We start from the raw sequence: 26,046 nt of genomic DNA, 5'->3' as shown, positions 1-26,046 counted from the left end.
GCTGTTGAATTCGATTTGCTAGTATCTTGTTGAGTATTTTTGCATCTGTATTCATTAAGGATATTGGTCTGTAGTTCTCTTTTTTGGCTGGGTCCCTGTCTGGTTTGGGTATCAAGGTGATGCTGGCTTCGTAGAATGAGTTTGGAAGCTTTCCTTCTATTTCTATTTTTTGGAATAGTTTGAGAAGAATGGGTATGAGGAGTAGCCTAAATTTCTATAAAATCCTACATTTTTTTTATCACACCTATTCCAATAAAAATTGTGTACTCAGTTTAGGATTTCTGACTTCGTATAAACACATATATGCAACATGCACATAGATTAGGGGGTCTGGAAATGTTTTTCTTTTAACAAAAAAGGGAAAGAGCCTTTCTAAAATTTGGAGAGCAATGGTTTCATATCTAAGTGATCTTAAATCTCACTAGCTTCGTTTTTTTTTTTTAAACAGAGAGAGACAGAGCACGAGTGGGGGTGGGGCAGAGAGAGAGGGAGATACAGAATCTGAAACAGGCTCCAGGCTCTGAGCCAGCTGTCAGCACAGAGCCCGACACGGGGCTTGAACCCACAAACCGAGATCATGACCTGAGCAGAAGTCAGATGCTTAACCAACTGAGCCACCCAGGTGCCCCTCACTAGCTTCTTACTGCTTAAATAAGTCTGTTAGAATCTAGACTCTGGAATTTCAGTATTTGTCCTTTACTGTTTCGTAGGGAGTGCTTTCCCCTCCAAGTCTCTGCAGCCTTAATTTTTGCACAATACATCACCTGACTATTCTGTCAATACCTAGAAGACAGACTTGAAAGAACTAGTTTTTCCAAATCTAGCCCAGATAAGACCAGTTTAGTAATCTATTGTTCTTTACTTCTTTGATGCCAAAAATCTAACACTGTCCTCCTGTATGGAAAAGTCTACTATTTTACAGGAAATTCTGTTGGGCCAAATACATTATTAAAGCACGAACGTACCAGCTCTGAGTTGACTGAGTCCCATGTTCTCCATTATTGCAAAGTCATATGCCAGTACGGCTCACTGCATCCTCTCCAAGAACACAGCAAGAGGCAAACCCTTCAGAGCTTCACAGGTCTGGGCACTCTGCCCCATTGCTCACCATTTCCTCAGGGGTGGTGATTTGTTCTTTTGTTTTCGTTTCTTAGTTTTTATTTGTTTTTTGAGAGAAAGAGAGAGGGAGGGAGGGAGGGAGAGAGAGAGGAGCAGGGGAGGGGCAGAAAGAGAAGGAGAGAGAAAATCCCAAGCAGGCTCCACGCTATCAGCACAGAGCCCGACATGGGGCTCGAACTCACAAACCATGAGATCGTGACCTGAGCCAAAACCAGGAGTCAGAGGCTTACCTGACAGAGTCACCCAGGGCAGTGATTTGAAGCACATTTTACTTCTGCCCGGGGGTGGGGTTGGTCTCTGAAGGGAGTGCAGAAAGGAGGGTGCAGATAGAAGCTGTCTCCTACAGCCGTGGCTTCAGGGCTCTGTGGAGAGAGGGCTGAAGAAGATGCAGTTTACCACCACCAGGGCGGTTTGGAGTCCCAAGAGTAGGAGACTGAAATCCACGAATGTCTTGGTCTTTGCACCGCTGTTGGGGCCAGAGTGAGGAGTGGGGTGAGGACACACCGTCAGCCTGGTTCTCCTTCAGTCCACTGCTCCCTGCTCCTCGGCTAGCTGGCAGGCAGGCCGGAAGCAGCGGGAACTGCTGTCTGGGGGAGCTGCTGATCTTAAGAGACTTCCTCTAGCAAATGTGCCTTCAGGGGACCATATAACCAGAGGCAGAGCCATTTGCATCAATTCATCCTACACATGTCTTTTGCCTCCTGAGATGTTCAAGGTTCCTGCCATATGCATCTATAAGTATCAGGTCTCTAGCTGTGCTCATAGTCCACTCTAAGACGGTGGGACAGCAGGAGGACCAGCCCCACAGAGACTAAGGCTCCCTTTTCCCTGGACTTAGGCGTCTGTGATCCCACTGCTGTCCTGTTACATTTGTCCTTAGCCATGAAACAAATTCAGGGTCTTTACTTGTTTCCTCAGTAATAAGTGGCACCTACTGAGTGAGAACAGGTTTGACACCAAATCTTTGTATTTTCCAAAACTGTTTATCTAAAATGAAACAACTTGTAACAATAGCTGTCATTTATATTGACCTCGTAGCAGATACAATGTTGAGGACTTTAATAAGGTACCTTACTTAGTGTTCACAACTGTTCTATGATGTAGGGGTTCTTGGCCCCATTTTATAGGAGGGTATTAAAATGCAGAGAGAGGGGCACCTGGGTGGCTCAGTCGGTTATGAGCGTCTGACTTCGGCTCAGGTCATGACCTCACGGTTCGTGGGTTCGAGTCCCACGTCAGGCTCTTTGCTGACAGCTCAGAGCCTGGAGCCTGCGTCAGATTCTGTGTCTCCCTCTCTCACTGCCCCTCCCCTGCTCATGCTGTTTCTCTCTGTATCAATAATAAATAAACATAAAAAATTAAAAAAAAAAAAACAGGAAAGGAACTTTCCCAAGATTCCAGAATCTACTTATTTCAGATCCCAGTTCTTCTTTTTCAGATAGTAATCACCAACTAGAAGAGTGAAGAAAGATGTCATCAAAGAGATTCTGTTAGCCCGCTTATAATAGATAGGTTCCCTCTCACTTTGACCAGGTGGACAGGAAAGGCCATGGTGCTCTGCAAACCCCCCCAGAGCTGATTAGCCAAGGGTGGCAGGTGACAGCAGGTAGAGTAGCCCGATGCAGCCCTGGCAAGGGTCACCGCCCCACCAATGTTCTCTCTGGTGGGAAGCACACTGGTTTTGCAGTCAGACAAATCCAGGCTCCCGATGTGAGTCACTGGCCTCTCCAGGTCTCCGTTTTCCACATCTGTGACGCGGGGAATCATAACGCCTTCTTCCCAGAGATGCGGTCCAAATGGGATGGGAGAGTACATGTAGCTGCTGACTGTTATACATGCTCATTGGATACTTTTTTATAGTTTATTTATTTTGACAGAGAGGAAGCTCAAGCAGGGAAGGGCAGAGGGAAGGGGGGAGAGAGAGTCCCACACGGGCTCCATGCTCCACATGGAGCCCAGCGTGGGGCTTAGTCTCACAACTGCAAGATCGTGACCTCAACTGATATAGAGTCAGACCCTTAACCAACTGAGCCAATTAGGTGCCCCTCATTAGAAAAAGTTTTAAAATACATAGTTGCTTCAAATGCCATTTTACTGTGTGTTTACCAAAGGTTTGCCAGGCTCCCTGAAGTGTTTTGGTGCCAGCAGGAGAATGGTTGAGATCCAGTGCTCTGCAGGTTCATGCTTCAGAACCAGCTCTCATTTGGATGGCCTGGTTTCCCTCCAAGGTGGGAGGTAGGCTAAGCCTTCCCTCCTGCCCTTTCTATCCTGCAGCCCTCCCCAAGGGTCCTCTCACCTCCCTTTTGTGATTTCCTTAAGTGCTTTTAATGGCTGCTTGACACGAGAAAGATATTCCCAGCAGGCACTCTGTTTGTAATGACTGCTGGCTGCTTGATATGAACTTGTGGCTGACCTCTGGGAGAGCAGTGCGGGGGGTGAGGGACGGAGTCAGGCTCTGCTCTAGCAAAGCAGGGCGACGGGTCCCTGAGCGACAGGTCTCTGAGCGGCGGGCAGACAGCTGGAGGAGTGGCTCCGAACATTTCCCTCACACCTTCTGTCACCTCTTTCCTGGTAGACTCCCACATTCTCGACACCAACCAAAACGAAATGAAAATAAAACTAGTGACCATAGGGCTGCTGGAAGAACATTCCAGCAGTGGCTTCGTGTTACAGCTGTGAGGAGGAATGCGGTGTCCTCAGGGTTACCCTGCATTTGCCAGCGCCAGCCAGCCATTATTCCACGGCCTGCCACCTGGGGGCCCAGACTGCCTCCCACTTTTTTTTTTTAACCTTCTAAATATGACTGTCTTCGCCAAGTGGAAGGTGATGAGGTACAAGAAATGGAGGAAAAATGCAAATCCCTTATATCTTCATTTCACAAATAGACACACAGCCGCTAAGCAGGGTTCTAAGTGTTTAGTCACGATGCATGCCCTCGAGCAGCAGCTCACTGTCTAGAGGAGGAAAAGCTGAGTGTCATACAGGGTTCATGCCACCACAAGAGACACGTGTGGTAGCCAGTGACCAGTGCCAGGGACATGGACTTCAAGTTATGAGTTTCACACCTAGTTGTGTGTGACTCTCTCGTACCTTGTGGGCTGTGCCCTAAGCCACACAGCCAGGATTTTATAAAGAGGCTTCTGTGCCCGCCACGGTTTGCAGCCTCCTTCCTGACCTCTCAGTCCTGCTCACCTTGTCCTCCATTCCCGAGCCTTCCTGGACCTTCTGAAGTTTGGACCTTGTAACGGACTGTCCTATTTATGGGCCTGGCTCATGGCTCTGCCCCTCTAGCCAGCCCCGACCCTTGCCCTGCATCCATAGCAGTTGTTCATGCATTTTTCCCCACATAGGCTGCTTTCAAAAGCAGCTCGGCTGGTCTCACAGGCCCCCAGGATCCCACATTTGTACCACTCCCTCGTGAGCAGGGTCGCTGCCAAGTCCCAGGCCCTGTGAGCCCGAGAGCTGACTGCTGAATGGTCTGCGCAGGCTGGAAGGGTCAGGACACCCTGCCTGGAAGACGGAGCCTGGAGGCTGCTTCTGACTTGGGCAGGGAAAGGGAGAGGATAGTGCTATTCCAGACTGGAGCAGGAGAGCCCCTTGTTACGAGTTGTTAACAGCTGTTAAAGCCGACAGTGTGAAGGAGGAGTTTAGAACTGGAGCTGCCTCAGAGATTTAAGGATTATCTGTGGATTTCAATGCCATTACTGTTCTTTACTGGAGGGCAAGGGCGGGGAGATGGGGGTTGGAATGAAAGGGAGAATAAAGCCTCTAGTGCAGTTATGTCAGATTCATGGAGTCCTACACTCCTCCTCCAGACAGTTTTTACATTCCTATGGTAGGCCTGATTGCGAGTCTGCTCTTAACCCCTAGCAGAGTGCCCTTTATAGCCTAGACGTGACCGTTCATTCCAGTTAAGAGGAGTAAGAGCTAAGGGGCTGATCATCTTTTCTTTAACATGGACTATGGTTCCCACCGTGGTTGCCAGGCCCCTACAGGTAATCTCACCCCATTTCCAAAGCCTGGTCTCCCATCCTCTCCACTGGGCAAGAAGAGGCATGGGATTAGCCCCCAGGGCCTGTTAGACTCCAGACTGACATCAAAGAGCAACAACAAGAGGCAAAGGACACGTTAACCTCATTGCGGCAGGCATTTTACAACATCTACGTGTGCCAGAGAATGACAGCGAACACCTTCAGCTTGCACAACGCTACGTGTGGGTGTATCTCGATAAAGCTGGGGGGGACCTGACTCCAGAGAGCTGGGGGAAGCAGTTTGGGAAGGCAAGCAGCTCGCTCTCCCAGCTGAGCACAAAGCAGGCAGTTCCATAGGCTCTGCTGAAGCTCCTATCTACAGAATTGTCATTTTTTTTTAAACTTCTTTTTTTTTCTTTCTTGCATATATTTCAGGCAAGGACCCTAAAAATAGTTTATAGAGAGGCGTGGCTTTATTGTCTCACAGCAAATGTTTTTTAATTTAAAAACAGGCCCTAAAAGAATTCTCTCATCTTTTCCCCAAAGTGGTGAGCTGGCATATTTATTTCGTTGTCATTCCCTCCCTCCACCCCTCAGTGCCAGCAGAGTGAAGGCTGCAGCGGAGTGCTTTAAATAGTGAGTGGGTGAGTGGGTGGGGAACGCACACGATCTCTACACTTCTTGTTAATGTCTCATGCTGGCGTAGAAGAGCCGTCCGATATGTGTACTCTCCTATATAAAATAGAATTCTGATTGGGACGCAGAAGTGAGGGCCTGAGCCGTCATCCAGGAAGGAGGAAGGGAACAGAGCAGCGTGGAGTGAAAGTCGCTGTGTCAGGCACTCTCTTCCACACCATTTCCTGAAAAAAGCAATTATTCAATGAGCATTACCATGTGCCATATGATTTTACATTCTTAAAGAACCTGAGGTCATCCACCCTATTTTACAGATGAGGAAACAGAGGCCCAGTGGAGTAAGTTCTGCCCAGGGGACCCAATTAATAAGTGGAAGGACTGAATTCAAACCTTGGTTTCTCTGTGTCCATCCTGCTCCTTTCTGTGTGAAAGTGAGGGTGGAAATATTCTGACAGTAGAGAGCCAGCTAGATTGCAGACAGATGCCCCCCAACTCTGCAGCTTTGGAGGGTGACTGGGCGTTATGTGATACAAAGGGGAATTCCCCTGGTGCTGCTTTGGGTGTTTGGATTATCTTGCTCTGGCTGGCCCCAGTGGAAAACAGTTGCTTTTCAGGTATCACGAATAACGTTCTGACATCTGGTTTATGTTGAGCCGTAAGCAAGGTGCAGATGAACAGAACCGGTCTGAAGAGGTGGGACTATGTCATTTGAGTGTTACAGCACAGCTGGCTTCAGAAAAAAATAGGAGGAAGGCAGAATATGTCTCTAATAATCTTTATCTGCCAACTTCAATACCCTATGCCTACACCCTAGTCCTGGCCCTGCAAAGATTATCATTTCTCTTTCCTTAGCAAAACTTATCTACTTTGTCCCACCAGCTTCTAAGATGATGACTGGCTCCCCCCAGAAACTCTTCTGTGCTCAAGTGGCATATAGTGGTCACCCTTGTCTTATAAGATCTACTGATTTTTTCACTCCAGGGGTTTAACCAGAAGTGCTGTACCCTAGTTAGACTAAGGGAATAACTTTGATAAGGCCTTCAGGTTTAGTGGCTTATCGGGAGATCTTTTATACATGACAGAGGCCGTAGCTGCCTTTTCCATGATGTCATGTTGGGCATCTGTTACTTCCCCCAGTGCCTAGGGCAGCCCTTTGATTCGGAGCAGGGAGCCTTGTTTAGTCTTGAGACTGGGTGATGACATGCAAAGAGTGGAGTGGAGACTTGCAGTATTCATTCCTCTTTTCTCTCTTGGTCTCGGCTCTCCTGTGTGGTGTGTTCATGTGCTTTGGGTCATCTTCTTCTCTTCTGGCCGGATTAGTGCCCTCTGCCATCTGACAGCACCGATGTGGAATCAGGGAGAGCCTCTCACAAGATTGGCCGAATGTAAATTGGATGTGATGTCCTTTCCTTGGCTGTCTGTCTGCATTAATAGGGGCAGATTCCTACAGTCCAGATCTTGGCTGTACTGTGAGCCTTTGGATCCTCGGGGTAGGGGTAGCTTTCTTACCTTTTCCACTTCCTGCGGGGGACTCCTAGCAAGAGTGTTTACTGCAAGGGCAGGGATAGTACAGAGTGATAAACAGGCAGGGAGCCAGGCCTCCAATCTGAATGGTTCCTTTTTATAAACATCTTCTTCTTAGTTATACTCATTTCAGAGAAGATGAGCTGGTCAGAGACGCCTGAGTTATTAATTAGGTGTAGGACATCGCCTTGTAGTTTACTGGTTCCCTATTCCAGAGAACCTCTTACTGCCCCTGCTGTAGGCCTTAGACAAGTGAGGCTGGCTTTGGCAAAGAGGGACTCCTGGGCTCTGCTTGGGAGCGAGTGTCCATTCACTCCAGACCCCCAGCGTCACACGTTGGCAGCCGCGATCCTCTTCCGAGCAGAGTCTCAGACTTGCATTAATGACACAGAATCGCGTTTGAGCAGCCTGCTGCCTGGCTGACCCCCATGCAGGCTTTATATTGAGTTACCGCTGGGTGTTTTTCTTTCTTCCCTAAAATTTTGCTTGTGCTGCCTTGGGGAGTGTCACAAGGGACCCAGGCTGAATATTCTAAACCTAGCCCAGGTTCACATTTTGGACTGAAGCCCTGCCACCCTTCTCATCTCCTGCTTTTCCCCCACACACATCCCTCCCATCTTAGGAGATGCATCAAACATGACCCATAAAGCTAAGCGTTTGGAGCTGCTGATAAGATGCTCTTTCTCTCATGCCCCCTCACACTTTATCTCCAGCCGCCGGAACCTCCCACAGCACCCTGAGCATACGAGGTGCCCCGCGTCCTCGGGAGTTTGTTCAGGCTTCTCCTTCCACCTGGCGTGCCCGCCTGGCCCCACAGGCTCCCTGGAAACTACCAGTCCATCTGTCTTTTCTGTCTCTGTGAGCAGAATTTACCCTCTCCTCCTCTCATAGCACATAGGCTGCCTTCTGTGCCAGCCCAGGAGCTCCACCAAACCCCCTCTGTTTTTCCTTCACTGGCACACGGTGGGGGCTCAGCACTGTGAGGCAAAATAGAAGCAGTTGGCTTTGGGATAGGAATAATATGAAAATGGTTGAATGTGGTTGAGTGCTCATTACTTGTCAGTAAATACATTAAACATTTTTCCCATTACCTCATTTAACACTCCTATCAACTTTAGGAGGTAGATCTGGTTATTTCTCCTTCCTGAGTTGCCCTCCAGCACACATGCACCCCTCATTCTCTGCACCAGTGTCCTGCTTACCTTCTCCATGGTACTTTCCTCTTTCTGGAATTATCTGTTTCCTTGTTTCTTAGTTGTTCCCTTCACTAGACGGGAAGCTCCTCGAGAACAGGGACCTTGTCAGTCGTGCTCACTACTACAATGCCGGCACCGAGTACAGTGCCTAATATTCCGTGGGTGCTCAGTGAGCGTTTGTTCACTGAAAGAGCAAAGAAATGAATGAGTGGTGCCCCGTGTCACAGATAAGCAGATTGAGGCTTAGAGAGGTTATCAAATAGCTTTGCCAAAGTCACCCAGCTTAGAAGGGCTTGGATGGGAATTTATTCCAAAGTGGACCATCCTAACAGATTATAGCACCTTATTTAGGTATTTTCCAAGGAGACAGATCGTGCTCATAGGAGAAAGGCTGTTTTTCTGTTGGATATAGTTACTGTCTTGGAGGCCCTTCTTCCCCATCTTTCACTCTCTCCTAGGCCAGTGTAGGTTGTGTGAGATACTGTGTGCCAGCCATCAAATGCCTCTTAAGTGCCAGGCATGTTGCTAACCACCAGGGGCAAAATGGTGAATGAGAAACAGATTCGGCTTCCCAGGAGCTCAAGTGGCAAAGACACATTTACAGTGCAACGGCACACCAGGGCTGCTCTGGGTCCCCGAGCCCGGAGGCTGCAGGGGGAAAGTGGGATCTGCCAGACCACCTTCATCACTGGTTCCCTGCAGGCAGACCAGGGTATGCCAGACCATCTTGACTCAGATGTTCTCCTCTAGGGGGGTAGAGCAGAAATCCCAGAAACCTTGAAAGGGGCATCCTAATTAAAAGGGTAAGAGGTAATGCCTTTCACCTCAGGACAGACAGGATTGAAAGTGAAACTAGTGTCTGACCCAGAGACATCCTTTCCTAAATTCTCGGGACAGTGTCTTGGTGGCAGGCCCTTTTGCATGACTGGTGGCTGGAGCCCACAAGAGCCAAGGTGAGAATCTGAGGGAAGTAGGTAACTTGCAGCCAGGTCACTACAGGGATGTCGCCGGCTGAGAGATTGTCAGGGTGTCTTAGAGCAGAGAGGGAGTTTTCTGGTCATTGGTGTCCCAACTGGAGTGTCAGTCTCCACAGCCTTGGACAAATCCCCAGGGATCAGTAGAGGTCACCGCCTGTGCCATGGGAGTGAGGAACATAGCCAGGCTGACTTCATGTGCGCCCTCCTACGCTGCCTTCCCCCGCCACCGAGTCCCCAGCCCAGCCTTGGTCAGTTCCGGCTCTGCCTCCTGTGGGGCTTGGGCATGTCTCTTGATTTCTCTGTTCCTCGTGTTTCTTCGTCTGTAAAATGGAGTGTTAGTGTATGGCCTCCATTTAGTGAGTCCTTACATGTGTCACTGTCTTCACAGACGTGGAGACTTCGGTTTAAAGAGGCATCCCACCCGCAGCCTCCGGCTAACGTGTGTGGACCGGGGCCTTGGAGCCCTGCCTCCGATTCTTAGTTGTGTAGTTTTCCCACCGTCACTGCCGTCACAGTGGCTAACCCTGCTCTCCCACTTCGCACCCCTGCCTCAGCTGGAGTTTCTGTGGAGGGAGGGGAACCACGAATACACCTGCTTTACTTCCCCTTGACCTGGATGACTCTCTCCCCCTACAGACCACTAGGGGGAAGGGAGGATGGTTAAAATCGAACACCCAAACCTGCCTTGAGCACAGCACACAGCTGGATTGTGGAGGCCTGGAAGTGGCCAGATATGCAGTTGTTTTATAAAGAGGCCAGATGAGGACATTTCCTCATGCAAGGGAATTGGCTCTTCAGATTTCCTTGCTTGGGGAGGACTGGACTTGAGCTTGCATCTGCTTTGCCCTCGGTGACCCAGCATTCCTTGGACACACCATTCCTTTACCAATAAGGCTTAGTCATTTGTAAGACTAACCATGTTTGATCCAGCATTTTAACCCACACCTGGTGCCCCCACCCCCACCCCGCTGTGGTTCTGTGTGCCTGGTGATTGCAGTGACAGAAAAGAAATAGAGCTTGGGCCCACTTGTAGAAATAAGCTGTCCATGAGATTCCTGGGAAGTATCTCTAAGAGTGGTAAGCTGCCCACAGTTAGCCTGGGAAGGCTTGGGAGGTTTCTAGAACAATAATACCTTAAGGAGTTCTTTTGATAATTCACTGGGTCATTCATTCAAAATATAGTCAGATTTCACTGGTGTCAGGCACATTATCTGGTCCTGGAGATACAGCAGGGAACAAACTACATAAGGACCCTTAGCATCTCAGAGTAACTTTAGGTAGTGACAGGTGCTGTGGAGACAGTACAACAGTCTGACGTACTAGTGCAGGACCAGGGGACCTCTCTAGACTGCTCGGTCAGGGGTAGCCTCTGACAGGGTGACCCTGAAGTTAAGACCTGAATGTAAAGGAGCCAGTCACTCCAAGCCATGAGGGGAAGGGCTTTTGGGATAGAACAGCAATGCCAAAGCCTTCATGCAGGAACAAGCAAAGCCAGTGTGGCCGGCAGGTGGCTCAAAATTGGTTAGAGAGGTAGGCAGAGGCCAAATCATGTAGGGATTTGGGCCCCGTGGGCTTCCTCCTGAGGCTGTGCGAAGCCATTAAAGGAGTTTTAAGTGCAGCAATGCCATAATCTGTTGCACATGTAAAAGTATTACTCTGAGTGCAGCTTGGAAACTAAGCCATGGTTGAAGTAGGGGTAGAAGTAGGAAGACAAGTCAGAAGGCAAGGGCAGTAATTTAAGCAAGAATGGTGGTGGCCATGGAGAAGAGGGGACCAGTATGTGATGGATTCTGCAGTGTGAGTGCAGAACTTGGCGGTGGACTGGATGGGATAAGGAGAGGGTGCTTCTAATGTTCTGAGCAAAACGGTCAGCACATATGAAGCACTCAGTAGGCTCTAGCTGTTTCCTGCCATTATTAATAAATGGCCTGCTACCAAACACCAAGGGAACAGGCTTGGGAAGGACTCTTGAATGCATTCAAATGATAGCATGATGCCTGCAGCACACGTGTGACACCCGTGTTAGTTCTTCTCTTTTGTTAATAAATGGCATTCTCAGAGAAAACGGGGCTTGCAGTTTGATGGTGTATTTAGGAACCAGAAATGGTGATTTCCAGTTAACCTGACTGCCATCAATTCACTGTATGAGCTTCAGCCTCTCTTAGGCTTGATTTCTTCATCTATAACTATCAAATGTATTGAGCACTTTCTGTGTGCCAGGTGCTACGCCATGCCACACGCTCTGTATATGCTCATCTCCACGTAATCTTCCCCACAACTTCCAGGTAGGCACTAAATTGCCCTCTGTTTCCAGGGAGGGACACTGAGCTCATGATCCCACAGCTAGTAAATGGCAAAGCTGGGACTCAAGCCTCGGTGCTTCTCCTCTTAGATCCACGTTTATAACCCTCTGATACAAGAAGTCTCAGTAGGTCTTGAGAGTTGGTTTGCTTCCAGTTTTCAACTTCCGGGCCTCAATTCAAGGTCACTGTGGGACTCAAAACTACTGAGAACTAATCTAGAATACTTAAAAAAAAAAAAAGCCCACAATTTATACAGAGATTAGAGATTACTGTCAAGTGTGTGTTTATTTATTGATCCTTTCTCCCTCTCCCTTTGGTAACTTGTAAGATACAGCAGCTGAGGCAACAGGAAATTTGAAGTCCAGCATTTTATTAAATCTTATGTTTAAGATTTCTGTGGAAGGAAGCTGCTTGAGTGAGATTTGGTTTGCATTATTCACTTGCCAAGAAAAGATGAGAAAACTGGGTCGGGGGGATTTCCTGAAGGTGCAGGGAGCAGAGAAGGTAAGCCCTTGGGCTGTTTTCTGCTTCCAGCCCCCTACACTCTGGAATTGCCTGGGTCCTAATAGGGGTTTAGGAAAGGTTCCCTTCCAGTCCCCACCACTGGAGGTCGTCAGTTGTGTGACATCCAGCTGTACTGGGGGGAGAAAGGAGGTTGGGGAAGGCCCACAGAAAGACAGAGAAATGACACGATGCCATTTTCCTCTTGACATTCAATAGGAAACTGAATAGTAACATGGAAGCTCTTCAGAGAGGAGATACACACTCACACACACACACACACACACACACACACACACACACATTCATGTACACACATGTGCACAGACACTTTGGAACTGCCCAGTGTTGGCAAGGGTGTGGGGAAAGGAGGCACTCTTATACCTATATGAGTCATGATTGTAAATCAGCCTGTGATGATTTCTGAAGGGGAACTTAAAAAATCAAAAATAAAATACCTTTAAAAGTACATCTCCTTTGCTTGTTAGAGAAATACCTGATTCTAGGACTGGGGAAGGAAATATACACAATGAGTCAGGAGCATTTTGTAATGCCAGAAAGTAAGGAAATTCTCAAAACAACCCCCCAGCAAACCCCTCATTGATGACAGCATGTCGGGAGCCATAAGAGCTGATGAAAAGAGCTCCCAAAGACCAGAGATGAACGATTTGAGCAACAATAGAGTAGTACTGGATTATAATCCAGAGTGTAAAAATAAATATCCATGAGTCCATACTGATAGAAACGAATAAATAAAGAAGAGATAAATCTCATGTTCAGAAGAATTTACAATCATGTATGCAGATACTCTACCTTGATTGAGAGGGAAAACAACTCCTCACTCCATAGGTGTGGTTCGCTCATAATGACTTCCTTCCAGAACGTACAGTTTGGGAAGCTGGCAAAGAGTAGCTTTCTGGTGAAAAACCTTAACAAGCACAGCCTGGGCCAAGCGATCAAAGTCAGCATCAGCAGTGCTAAGTCCTATTGCTGGTGCCCTGGGTATGTGATGAGAATTACAGGGTGCCTCTAGCGTTCCTCTAGAGTTCTCTACCACCTAATCATGACAAAAACGTCAGACAAATCCCAGCCTAGGGACTCTCCACAGAGAACCTGGCCAGTGCTCCTTGAAACTGTCAGGGTTGTCAAAAATAGGAAAATTGAGACACTGTCACATCCAAGAGGAGACTAAGGGAGACACGATGACCAAAAATAATGTGGTACTTGGGGAAAATCTGAAACCGCACCAGAACATCAGAAAAAAACTAAGTAGATCTGAATAAAATACAGACTTCAGTTAATGCTCATGTACCAATATTGGCTCATTGTAATAAGCACACTTTACTGATGTAAGATGTTAATAATAGAAAAAACTACTTTTTGGAAGCCTCGGGACTCTCTTTGTAATTTTTCTGTAAATCGAAGGCTGTTGTATTTAAAACACATGCCCTGTGGCCCAGGTGTTTCCCTTCCTACTCCCTTTGGAAATAATTAAGGATGAACCTGAAGATTCACCCACATAGATAAGTGTCACCACAGCGTGGGGTCATAAGTGAGAATTAGAAATAATATGAATGTCCAGATATGATAAATCCATACAATTTAATCGCTGAATCACAATCTTATAGACAAATATTTCCTTTCTTTTTTACTTATTTTGAGAGAGAGAGAGAGATCCACGCAGGCTTTGCGCTGACAGTGCAGAGCTCATACAGGGCTCAATGTCAAGAATAGTGAGATCATGACCTGAGCCGAAACCAAGAGCCAGCCACTTAACTGACCGAGCCACTCAGGCGCCTCTAGACATATATTTTCTTGATAAGGAAAGGTATTTATGATTGCTTGTTGAGTGAAAAAGCAGATTCTGAAAGAGCAAGTGAAGCATATATTTTTATATATGCATGAAGGGGTAAGGATAAATATCTTTCAATGCATTAAAGGTAATTATCACCGATGCATAATGTTATGGATTTTTGTTTCTTTTCATGGAAGCAGTATTTGTTACAGAAGGTACAGATCAGCAAAAACTAAAATGTTACTTTCTGAATTTAAAAAAAATGAAGGCTGGAAATGATTCTATTATAAATCTGGCAGCAACAGGAGACTCCATCCTAAAGAAGGCAGTTCTGAGAGCAGATGGGGCATTGGCAGGCTAATGAGTGTCTCCCTGTAGATGTGCATGGCCTGAACAGTCCCATCTCCCGTAGAAACAGGCCACCACCCGCTTAGCCCCTGTGGAGTGCAAGAAGGGTGTAGCCACCTATAAAAACAGTGAACAGGTTGCATGTTGTGTGCAGATCATAGTTGGCACTGTGGTCCCAGGGCGGACCTGAGGCCATGCTGGAGACCCAAGCCTGTCTCAGGCGCGCACTTCGGTCCGTTAAGGCCGGGGCAGCGGGAGGGCTGAGGGACAAACCCAGCGTCTGTTGCCTTCTCCTGAAGTCATCCTACCCATATCTGGCATTGTCTCATCTTAAAAAGAACTTTCGTGCACCTTCCATCTTATTACAACAACCCTTGGAAGTAGGTATTATCCCTTTTGTCAGGTGAAAAAATTAAGCCTCAGAAGACTGAATGGCCATCACTTATTGACTGGGTAACAGGTGTCAAAAGATACAGGCCCATGTCACACTCTTACCCAAGTCTAGTTTCATATCTCAGGGTTCCAGAGTCTGCGTAATCTAGAGCTACCATTTACCAACTGTGTTTACCCTGAGAAAGTTATGTACCTTTGCTTTGCCTCCATTTTCTCATCTGTACAATGGAGATAATAATACCCATCCAAAAGCTACTGTTAGGGTTTAGTGAGATTGTGTGTATAAATTGCTTAGCACAGCACACAACATTAAGAACATTAAGTTGGCCGTCTGTGAATAATGGTTATTATTGAAGAGAAGGTTCACAGGATAAAGTAGAATTCGATCTGGAGAGAAGGGTCCTTCTCCCTGTCTTCCCTGTGATTTGAGAAGTCAGAGGCAGCGAGGCAGGAGCCACCTGAGACTTTATAAGAGCCTTGAGGAACCGATGAATCATGAGACTTTTGCTCCCACCAGGCTTTAGTTCTTGGCTCTGTAGCTGGTCCTGATCAGCAGTGTTATCCATCAACCTGGTGTTTGGGCCCCGCTGGAGGAAGAGGGGAAAGAACCTGGAACATGTAGGCCAGCCTTCAGATTGAGCTGGCAAGGAATGGGGAGAGGGGCGTACACGGGAAGCCGGAGAGAAAACAGGATAAAATGAGAGCCAGTTAATTGGCTCAGCGAGCCTGTGTGTTAGAAAGGGGTTTCCCTTTTGTCTGGTTTGGAATTTTCCTAAATTTCATTTATAATGCAACGCATCCTGATTTCCCAGAGCCCCACAGCAAGGCCAGGACTAAAACTTTGCAGTTCTCTCGTGTTTTTCTCAGTTAACCCAGGATAAACTGAGGCCATTTCACTTAATTTTATATTCATACCTCATTGAGTTCCACAGGCGGCAGCTAAAAATCTAAGTTCTGATTCCTTACAGCGCAGTGACCCCCGCTCACTTGCAGGCTGGGGCAGGCGACAGGGGGCACAGAGGGCTCCCGGGTCTGGGCGCGCCGTCCATCCCCAAAGCCAGACCGACCACATGCGTCCTGGAACTGGGTTACCACGGCCTCAGGTGGCTAATGGAGGCCGCCCGTGAGCTCTGTGACCATCCTGTGTGGCTTCACATGTGGAGAGGGCTGACTCCATCTTCTCAAATCTAACCTTCCTCCCTTGTTGATCCCTCTTAAGTTCTCTATCCTCTCGAGTTGAATAATCCTTTTACAGCAATAATGAATTGATAAATAGCCATGGACTCAGCAGATAGGAGTGATACCAAATCAAATTAAGTTGTATTATATTCTCAGAAAAAGAAGCTATTAAACTTGCGAGGTCAGAGGACCATCCACCTCATTTATTAGCATCCTCTCATAAGCTGCCATCCCGGGGGACACCGCAGAAGGGCTGAGCTCCTATCTGTGTAGACTGTCTGAAGACTTGCCACTCTGTCAGCTGGCGTTCGGGCTGGCTGTGCCGGCAGCTGTGTTGTACCTCCGACAGCCTTCTCTATTTTACACGGTTCCTCATCCACATGTGCCTGGCTGACGGAGTGGACGCGGCCTTCTGCTGGCTGGGGCGCCCTAGTCCATTCCACCCCCCACCCCGCCACGACCCCGCCCCCAGCCAGGGGTGCGCTAGACGGCATGCCGGTCTCCCAGTCGGGGGCGGAAGGCTCTTGGTTACTTCGCTAAACTTTGTCTTCTAGCCCCTAAAATCATTGAGAAAAAATTAGGTGCCAGGGCGTCTGCTTGGCTCAGTCAAGCATTTGACCCTTGATTTTGGCTCAGGTCTTGACCCCACAGTTGTGAGCTCAAGCCCCATCCGTGTTGGGCTCCACGTTGAGTGTGAAGTCTGCTTAAGATTCTCTCTCTCTACCTCTCTCCCACTCATTCTTTTTCTCTTTCTCTCTCTCTGCCCCAACCCCAACTCATTCTATCTCTTTCTCTTTCCCTCTCTCTCAAAAAAGAAAAATTATGTGCCCCCTTGTCCAGTTTAAAGTTAACTCCTGAAATTATTTATCAAGTTTAGATAGTTCAAAAGGGTGTGATATCTGACATGTTTTGTGGTATGAGCTTTACGTGTGGCAAAGCTCTGGCACTGCCTGTGCAGTTTACAGGCGAGATTCACCATGTAATCTAAGGGGCAAAGGCTCTTGTGGGCAAACCATCCAGCCAGATAAGTCTGGCCTTCTGGAAGATCCAAGTCTGATTTCAATTTTTTCAGTTCAAATAAACTTAATAGTACATACGTCATGACAAGCATCTGACTTCTGAATGTGAACCCTTAAGTTCATGGATAGACAGATTAGGAGCACACAACCTTGCCAAGGGTTGTGTTGCCGGGGGCAAAGGAAAGCATTATCTCCTTGACTGTGTCTTGCCCTGCTCTCCCAGGACTTGCTTAGAGGCAAGGCATTTGAAAATTGCCCCCTGGTGAGAGTCAGGTGGGTGAGAGGCGTGCATTTGTTTTCCGAAGGGCAGGACAGCGATTGTAAAAGTGTGAGTGGCCTGCAGTGGGGACTTAGAGATCACAGACGTGTTCTCCGACAAGTGAGTTTTAAGAAAGAGTACACTTGAAGTTAAGGATCTAGACTTGTAGTTCCTTAATATCACACATGCCCTGATACCCCCTGGAGAATCGTTAGGGACCACGAGGACATGTGTGCCCCAGTCTAAAACCCCTGCTTGTAGACACAGCAGCAGTGTCCAGCTATGGCAGTCTGTGACTGCGGCCAGTTAGCTAGGCTTCACTCATTTGTGCTTGCTGCTGGTTGGCAGAGACCTGTCAGCTGGAAGGGACAGAACCATGGAGTTCAGACTTTCTTTCTGTTCAGTACCCGTATTTCGTCAGCTCTGACGTCACTGAAATGAAAACAAACTCCCCAAACAGGCAAAGAAAGTCTCTCTTCCTCTCCAGAAATGGAAGGGCACTGGGGATAGGGCCACATTTGCTCTGGAGTGTGGTGTTGCAGACGCCAGGACCAGGAACCTGGAAGGAGCTAGGGCCAGAAGGAAGGTAGGGTGAAGAAGGGAGCCCACATTTTTAATCATTTATATTGCATGAAATACATAGAACTTTCACAATAAACCTATAAGATTAGATAGAATTGCCATGAGGAAACAGACTCAGAGAGGGTGAGTAGCTCACCCAAGCCCACTTGGCACTAAAGAGTGCCAGCCCAGAGATTTGAACCTAGTTCGTTCAGTCTTGGTGACTTCAAAGTCATCATGTAATACTGCCTCTCTCATTGGTCAGTACCTACTACAGCGTGGGCTGTCTTTCCTTTTTTTTTTTTTTTTAATTATTTTATTTATTCTGGAATAGTTCACATGAATGGGCTGTCTTTCTAACACCCTTAATTCATTCTTGAAACAACGACATCAATAACACATGGACAGTGGGAAGAATTTCAATAACATCTGAGTACCAATCCAATTATAAATCTAAATGTGATCGGGAGGCACCTGGGTGGCTCAGTCAGCTAGGTGTTCAACTTCGGCTCAGGTCATGATCTCATGGTCTGTAGGTTCAAGTCCTGCATCGGGTTCTGTGCTGGCAGCTCAGAGCCTGGAGCCTGTTTCAGATTCTGTATCTCCCTCTCTCTCTCTCTCCCTCTCTCTCTCTCTCTCTCTCTCTCTCTCTCTCTGCCCCTCTCCCACTCGTGTGCTCTCTCTCTCTCTCTCTCTCTGTCTCAAAAATAAATAAACCAAAAAAAAATTTTTAAATGTGATCAGCAGATGTTTCAAGAAGAAGAGGACAAGTGGCTGAGGAAGAAGACTGTGTTACTTCCCGTGGAGAAAGTGAAGACTTTTATAGACTGAGATAAAGTCTTGTGAACACCTAGCAGCTTATATACAAAGTGAAGAAGCATTCAGGGGATGTACCTCATACTAATTGTATATTGTGTAACTTTCCAGGACAAACCACACACAAGGCGAGCCTGGGTCACCAATTCACTTAAGATCCTTTTTCTTCTTCATTGTTATGAAAAATAGCTCATTACTTAATTGTGAAAGTAAATATGCTGTATTTGAGAATGCCATTCTGGACAAAAATCCTCTCTCTCTCTCTCTCTCTCCCTCCCTCCCTTCCTGGACCCTTCCCCCCGCCCTTCCCCTTCTTACCTGCTAGGCTGTAAAATCTATGAGGACAACTACTGTGTCCATCATTCATTGCTATGCCTAGTATCATGCCTGACACATAGTAGATAGTCCATAAATATTTAGCAAGTAAAGGAATCAGTGATATGCCAGAATCTCAAGATCTCATGCTTTTAAACTAGGAGATGAACTATATCTTTCAGACTCCAGAATAGATCTCTTTTAGGGTCATGAGAAAAGATTCTGTCAGTCAAGGCTTCTCTGATCCTTTCCCCAAGCCAACTCTGCAAGTCTGAGAATAAGGAACCTAGCAACTAGAAAAGCACTCAATTTATTTTTAATTTTATTATACTCACTTGGAGGCAGTGAGGGTTGTTGACCTTTTTGTGAATATGATGAAAATTATGGCCTTTCTCAAACAAAGGAACACACAGACAAAATTTGGTGTATAATTTAAGTAGGTTCATGAACCCTTTAAACTATGCATCTCAAGCATGCTGAAGAGTGAAACGCAGCTTAAGGAAAGGGCGCACTTGGCCTGCGAGACGGCCCGTACCTGAAGGAAAGTGGACCAGAGAACAGTAAGGGCTCGCTTTGGCTGTAATAGTGAAGGGGAGAATATGGCGCCAGTTCCAGCCGTGCCTTGATTCTGGTGAGACGCTTTCATAAAAGACCCTTTGTTCCCTTTGGGACAGATGCCACCAAACACTACCCCTTAATGACAGTCCACTGTCCAGCCCTTCCTAGCATGCACCCTTCATGCTGGGATCGGACCACAGGCAGGAGAAGGGGAGAAATAGGCAGAGGTTTGGATAGTGAAGGTTGCTGAGTTGGTGTTTCTGGCTCCTAGAGTACACTTAACATTAATTTCAGGCTCTGTCTTGAAATGTTTTTGCCCTTAGTGGAAGTACCACATGTCTGTTTGCCTGGGGTATTTTCCTTTAAAGTCTCTCCCAAATGGATGCAAAACAGCACAGATTTATATAGACATAGATAATCCGTCGCAAGATAAAAAATTTCTAGGTCAGAGCTGGGAGCGGATGCACCCCAGACCTTCCCTCTTCTCCAGCTTGTCTCCACCGGAGGCAGGAGATTTTGTTCTGCTCTTCCAAGCACCCTCCCCCCCCACCATTCACTGCTTCAGATTTCATCCACCCATGTAATCCTTAAGTTTTAAGGGCACAGACCTTACTGGTGACTGAGGATCTTCCTTCTCTCAGCTTCACTCTCTTCTCTGCAAAGCGGGATAGCACCACTGGTCCCTACATCCTGGATCGTCGTGAGCAGGGCTAGGTCAGGGTGCCTGGCACACAGCAGGCACTTGATCAAACTGACTCTTACTGTTTTAAGGACTGTGGCCCCTAGAAGCAGGAGAGGAGAAACTGGGCACATGTGCTCCTTGCGTCCTTCTCAGCGGGCTCGCTTCTGCCCCTGCCTTTTTCTTGCCCAGTCCCTATATCAACAGTGCTCCTTCCCAGGACCAAGCCAGGGAGGCCCGAACCTCAGGCGCCCGAGGTCCTGGCCGTGCTCTGGGACTCACAGCTCATTTTCTGCGCCTGAAATATCACTGACATTTAGGACACTCTGGTCATGGCAGTAATAAGTATTCCTTTCAGCTCCCTCCTCTCCTCCCTTCCTGTTGTTTTTACTTCTCACTCCCTTTTTGAAAACAAGTATTTCTGAGCACTACTCTGTGCCTAGCACAATACTAGATAACGCTAGTGCTAATAAAACAGTGTTGCTACTCTTGTATGCTCCAGTTAGAGGGAGAGGGGAGAGTAAATAGCAAGCAATTCATAGGTTGTGATAAGGACAAAGAAATAAAATGGGGGAATGACCAGGGGACCTTACTTAAATAGAGTACCTCCCCTGAAGAGGTACCACTTGAACCCTGTGACTGTCCTCGGGGTGAATTGACACCTTGGCTTGATTCCAAAGGAGAAGTGCTATTGGCCATTGCAGAGTGGTAGCTTCTCTTTGTTTTTCTCTCTTAACAGTAGAGGATTTAAGGCTTAGGGGAAGTCAAACTGCTGATTTTTACTTGCTCTTTGTCAAGTAAGCTTACAAAATATTATGACCCTCACATGTGCCTTTATAGATATTCACTTACTGTGTACCAGGCACTGTGCACTTTACATGTCTTGTCTTATTTATTTAATTCTCCAATAATCCAGAAAAGCAGGGTCTATCATCAAATTTATCCCTGTAGTCAAAGAAAGAAATTAACTTAGAGAACTAACTTAGAGAAGCTAACTAACTTGCCATGGCCAACAGCCCAATGGTGGAAGCTGAGGACTGGGGTCCAGAGGGGTCTGAGAACAGGTCCTGTGCCCTCCGCCAGTAGACTAGGCTGTTCCCCTTCTCGTGATATCAAAACTCACCTGGCTGTCCTTTCCTCCGCAGTGGTGCCAGTGAAGACGAGGACACATGAAGGCCTGCCATCCCCCACGGAAACTCCTCCCTCCCCCGTGTGTGTGTGTGTGTGTGTGTGTGTGTGTGTGTGAGTGTGACGGTTTCTGATTTCTGTGAAAGCTGCCCAGCAACAAACGTACTTCCACCGGATACATCCCCAGGTCCAAAGCAGGCACACCTCTGTCCAAGGGATGACCAATTTTATTGTCACTGACTGTGCTTGTCATTCTCTTGTCATGGTAGGTCAAGAAAAAGTGCCCCTGTGATCAGCTAGGAGCAGTTCCTTAAGAAGCGACCTTCAGGCAGTCCCTCAACCGCTGCTTTGAATTTACTCAGGAAAGCCAGCCCCTGGAATATTGTATACCTAGACAGCATCGATTCATCTGGAAGGATCTGGAATAATCTTGAAGGGCAGCCAGAATTTTTTCCCTACCTGCTAATAAAACCCCACTTTATTTATACTGAAGCATGAAATAATGGGGGAAGGGCAAAGTAGGACTCCGTAGATAGTCTCTGAAAGTCCAATCCTACAGTTGTGAAAATGTGGTTCCATGAAGTAAGAATGGGTGGTGTGAAGATGGGGTTGGAGAAAAAGGTAAAAGTTTGAAATACAGAGGTATTTTTAGTATATGAGGTTATCCAGCACTTCAGATCCATAATTCAGTGCTGTGGAAATGAAAAAAATGATTGAAGAGGTGGAAAGGAAATGACTTTAAGAAAAAAAAAAAGGACCAAAGAGATCTGATTAAAAGTTGAAATCAGTATTTCTGAACTCAAATTGCCTGAGTTTCCAAAATAGTCACTAAAGGATCTGATGGAGCCTGAATTATTTGGGCGAATTCTGCCGGTTTTCTGAGTCTTGTCACAACATGAAATCTGGAATGTGTATTGCAAAGTGGGAATTTTTCAGTGTGGGTTTTTGGAGCCCTCGCCCCAACCCCCCTGGCCTCCTTTGGCTTCAGTGCAGTGTAGGGAGAGATTGTGTCGCTCTGCTGTACTGAGTCAAGCCCGTCTCCCAGCAGGTGCACCCACCTTTCACTCCAGCTGGGACCCCTCTTCCCGTGCCCCCCCCCCACCGGCCTCCGGACCCTCTCCCGCAGCCAGGCTTTCTCTTCTCAAGTACCACGAGCAGAGGCACACCTTGCTTGCACTTCCGGCCCTCCCCCACTCCCATGTCACGTTTTCTCACCACCAGGTTTTCTACCCCCAAGTAAGCCGTGGGTTCTAGGGAGTGCAAACCAGCAAGCTCAAAAACCTGCATTTTCTCAGATGTCAGTTTCACTTCAATGGTTTGGAGTCAGGGGATGACCTTATTTTTAGATAAAACAGCTATATTATGAAATAGAATGTTCATACAGTTAAGATAAAATGGGATGCTTCACAGGGAATTCTTATTTGTTCCCTGTGTTCGGCTGTTGGCCGTGTTTTGGTGTCCACTCCAGAAAAGTACAATTGGAACTGTATCCACGCAGCAGACTCAGGGCCTAGACTTCTAGTTGCTTCCGCAGCAGAGCTGAAGGCATCTGCCCTGGAGAAATCCCTCTTCTTCCGCCTGCCTGTGACCTGTGGACCTGTCACAGAGCTTTGGGGCCAGCTGGTTTTTGTTGGGGGGGGGGGGGACAGTGTTGAGGCCAAAGCAGTACTTCCTGTAGGAATCCTATGTATGTCATTGTTCAGTCCTGTGTTTGCTATGAAACTATTTCTTTGAGGCCAGAAAGCTACTGGGCATATCTGCTTCTGGGTTAGGCTTACCGTGGCTCACTACACACGTTAGGATGTTGGACCGAGCGTCCTTTGAGCAGTTAAAAAAAAAGTATTTTTCTCCAAAACTCGTGGTCAACAAATGGCAAAGACAGATTTGGCGCTTTCCCTATCTGCCTGCAAAGACTGGAGAATTGGGCATGCCACTAACTACAACCCCCAACCTCACCCAACAGAGCTCCCCAAAAAGAGGGACCAGTGGCCACTCTTTTAAGAGTTTAAAAACCAAGAGATTAAGAACACTTGAGGATTTGGATGCTTGGTTTGTCCTTCACCAATAATTATTGTTGAGTCTCCAAGTAGTAGCCTTATCTCAGCAATGGACAGACCATCGGCTCCTCCACCTCGACTAGACGCCATTATTAAAGTCAGTATCAGGGAAACTGAGCATATATGCGTTGGATATGAACGGAAACATAAACACACATGCCAGCCTATCTCCGTCTGTTATCACATCTCTGTAATCCTCAAGGAAAGCGCTTTTGCTTTTACTTAGGATTTCAGATTTGCTCGGTGGGCTCCTGCTGTCTTCAGCACCTGATAAAACTTTAACCAGGGAGGCATTAAACACGGCGCGCCGGCTTCTGCCCAGGCTCCTGAGCTCCTGCCAGCGGCATTCATCAATGTAGGAACAGGCTGCTTCCTGCAGCGGTACCAGCCCCCGGGTGGGGCCCCGCTCCTCCCGGCTCGGGAAAAGTTAGAGGGCCCCAAAGTGTGTGCTGGCCGAGTGCAGGCCGCAGAGGGGTTGCAGAGCCCCCAGGGAGAAGTCGCCTCGGGAGGCAGGTCAGGAGTGTCTCCTGAATGAACTGCGTCCCCTGAGATCCCTGGCTGCTTTCCAAGTTTCGGTTATCTGGAGGCTGAGAGTGGGTGTGTCCTTTGATTTGATGTCATTCAATCCAGGGCAATTCTAAGAAGTCCTAAGAGTCTCAGCTGCGACAGCCTACGAGGGGAAATGACCTATACTGAGGACCAGCTGTGAGCCAGGCCCTGCACTAGACCCCAGTTTCTCAGCTGATGAAACGGATGTGGGGTGGAGGAGCCCCTTGCCTTGAGGTCCACAGCTAGGAAGTCCTGGAGCTGGACTTTGAGCCCCAACTCTGTGGTGCTTGGTGGCACATCTGCCATACAGAGGCAGGAGGAGGCCTCAGGCCCCCCACTGCAGTCCACCATATCACTTTATAGCTTCTTTTTCACAATTTCATTTCATGGCTATTGTTTGGGCTCTGGAATGGCATCGAGGTAGCCTTGTTCTGCCACGTTAGCAGATACATTAAGTCCACATTGCTAACTTGAGCCTGCCCCCAGGAGTTGGGGAAACCTTTCCTTGTTGGTGCCATGCCCCATAAATAGAGTGTCTCTAGGCCTTCAAGAGTATAGAAGTTCTTAGAAACAGCCAGAGTGAAGGGTGTTCTGCTCTCTTGAGTTTGCTTGGAAATGTCTGCCGCTGCACTGCCACAGGGAAGGCCATCCTCATGTGGTAGCGCAGCCCGTCCTGTGCTCTTTGAGGACATGCTCACTCAGAGTCCAGTGCATCTGCACTTTCCTGCTGATGCCTGATGTGGACATGTGTACACACACACACACACACACACACACACAAAGTGCATATGTATACATCAAGGACAAGGGTACATGCATAGACACGCACACACACGCAGTGTAAGAACTACAGGGAGTTCAGGGCAGCCCCCTCCCGATCTTGTGTACCACTGTTCTGCCAGCCCCGATCACAAGTGTCATCAGATTGTCGGAGAGGTGCTCGCTTACAAGGTGCTTACGAGAAGAACAGACCCTTGGCAGAGGTGGTCAGCTCCTAAAGCATGGGGCCAAGGTCGGCTCCAGCCCTGTTCCAAGTTGTCTAACATACGGGAAACGATGGCCCAGCCATTTTGAGGACCCAGGAGTCTGCCCACTCTGGTCAAAACTGAGGACCCTGGTGGCAGGGTCTAGGAGGTTGTACCCCGCCCCACCCCCCACCTAGAAAATATTCTCTTGCCAACACCTGAAATTTCATACTCACATAATGCCTGTTTAGTACATGCTTTGTAATAAGAAAATTGGTTGCATGTTTAATGTGTGCCTAGCCCATCTGGAATTTTGTTTAAAACACAAATCTCATTAGGGATGAACTCAGCCCAGCCTAAGAGAGAAAGAAGAGACTTGGATCTCATTAACATGGCCTGCACCCAGCAGTGCTCTGAAGCCCCCACCACAGCCCGTGCCCAGGGCCCTGTCTGGTGGAACAGCAGCATTTGGAACTGAGAATGCACCGGAAGCAGCAGAACAAGTGCCGGGGCAGGAAAATGAAAACAAATTAAGATACTTATGGGTGTAAAGGTGCAAAACATACCACAGAGCCCATGCTGGGACTGATATGACCTTGAGGGACAATAGATTTCTATTAATGGGAATCAAATTTATATTAATGGGACTCAAACCTGACCAGTCTTTGTACAGTGACAGGCCACACTGCGTGTGTGGGGACAAGCAGCGAATCCATTGTCCCTGCCTGTTTTCCTGTGCACAGTCACATTCCCGCCTCACCTTCCCCTTCCACCCTTCACGTTAAACAAGGGAACACTCACTCTTTCAAGGGAATTACACATTTGAGTTAATGTTTCAGTATATCATTTTCATACTGTAAATTATTTTGTAAGAGATTTTCTGCTATCCCAGGATGTTTGGACTCAGCACCCCTGTGCATTTGGAAATCAATAAACTATTACTGGAAATACCATTCGTCTCTGAGAGTTGTGCACAAAGGAGCCTGCTAGGCGTAAATATTCATGATGATCTCCATCCTTAACTGTGGTGTTGCTGGAGACCCTGGTGTGTGGTGTTAGATACAGACGCGCATTTACTCCTGACTTCTCTGGGGCGGTTTCAGAGATCTCTGGGAAGGGACAAGTGGATATGCTCAAAGTTGTCATTATTTACAGATATGTTTTCTCCTCAAAGTAAAACAATCCATGCCTAGCTTAA

The 26,046-nt window shown here is 47.5% G+C and overlaps 1 protein-coding gene and 1 long non-coding RNA gene across 5 annotated transcripts in view; one reads left to right on the top strand and one right to left on the bottom strand.

Annotated features, from left to right (window-relative positions):
* Positions 1-25,801, top strand: part of TRIM44 (tripartite motif containing 44) — a 108,786-nt gene extending 82,985 nt beyond the window's left edge. For 2 of the 4 annotated variants that reach the window (XM_029956583.1, XM_029956582.1), the window contains one exon: positions 18,529-18,833. In XM_029956583.1, the coding sequence (XP_029812443.1) occupies positions 18,529-18,559 (31 nt within the window). In that variant the 3' untranslated portion in view covers positions 18,560-18,833. Of the gene's footprint in view, positions 1-18,525; positions 18,834-21,294 lie in introns of those variants that run through there. The other 2 variants (XM_029956584.1, XM_029956581.1) reach the window with 2 other exon arrangements.
* On the bottom strand, positions 5,564-20,238 carry LOC115306254. Its single transcript, XR_003915269.1, has 3 exons — positions 20,079-20,238; positions 8,453-8,630; positions 5,564-5,950 (listed from the first exon to the last, which is right to left on the bottom strand). It is a non-coding gene; the product is annotated as an uncharacterized LOC115306254 (long non-coding RNA).
* Positions 25,802-26,046: the final 245 nt, after the last annotated feature.

The sequence above is a fragment of the Suricata suricatta genome, chromosome 11 (assembly GCF_006229205.1).
Source record: "Suricata suricatta isolate VVHF042 chromosome 11, meerkat_22Aug2017_6uvM2_HiC, whole genome shotgun sequence".
NCBI classification, from domain to species: Eukaryota; Metazoa; Chordata; class Mammalia; order Carnivora; family Herpestidae; genus Suricata; species Suricata suricatta.
The sequence above is the reverse complement of the archived record's forward strand: the minus strand, read 5'-3'. Positions and strand labels throughout refer to the sequence as shown.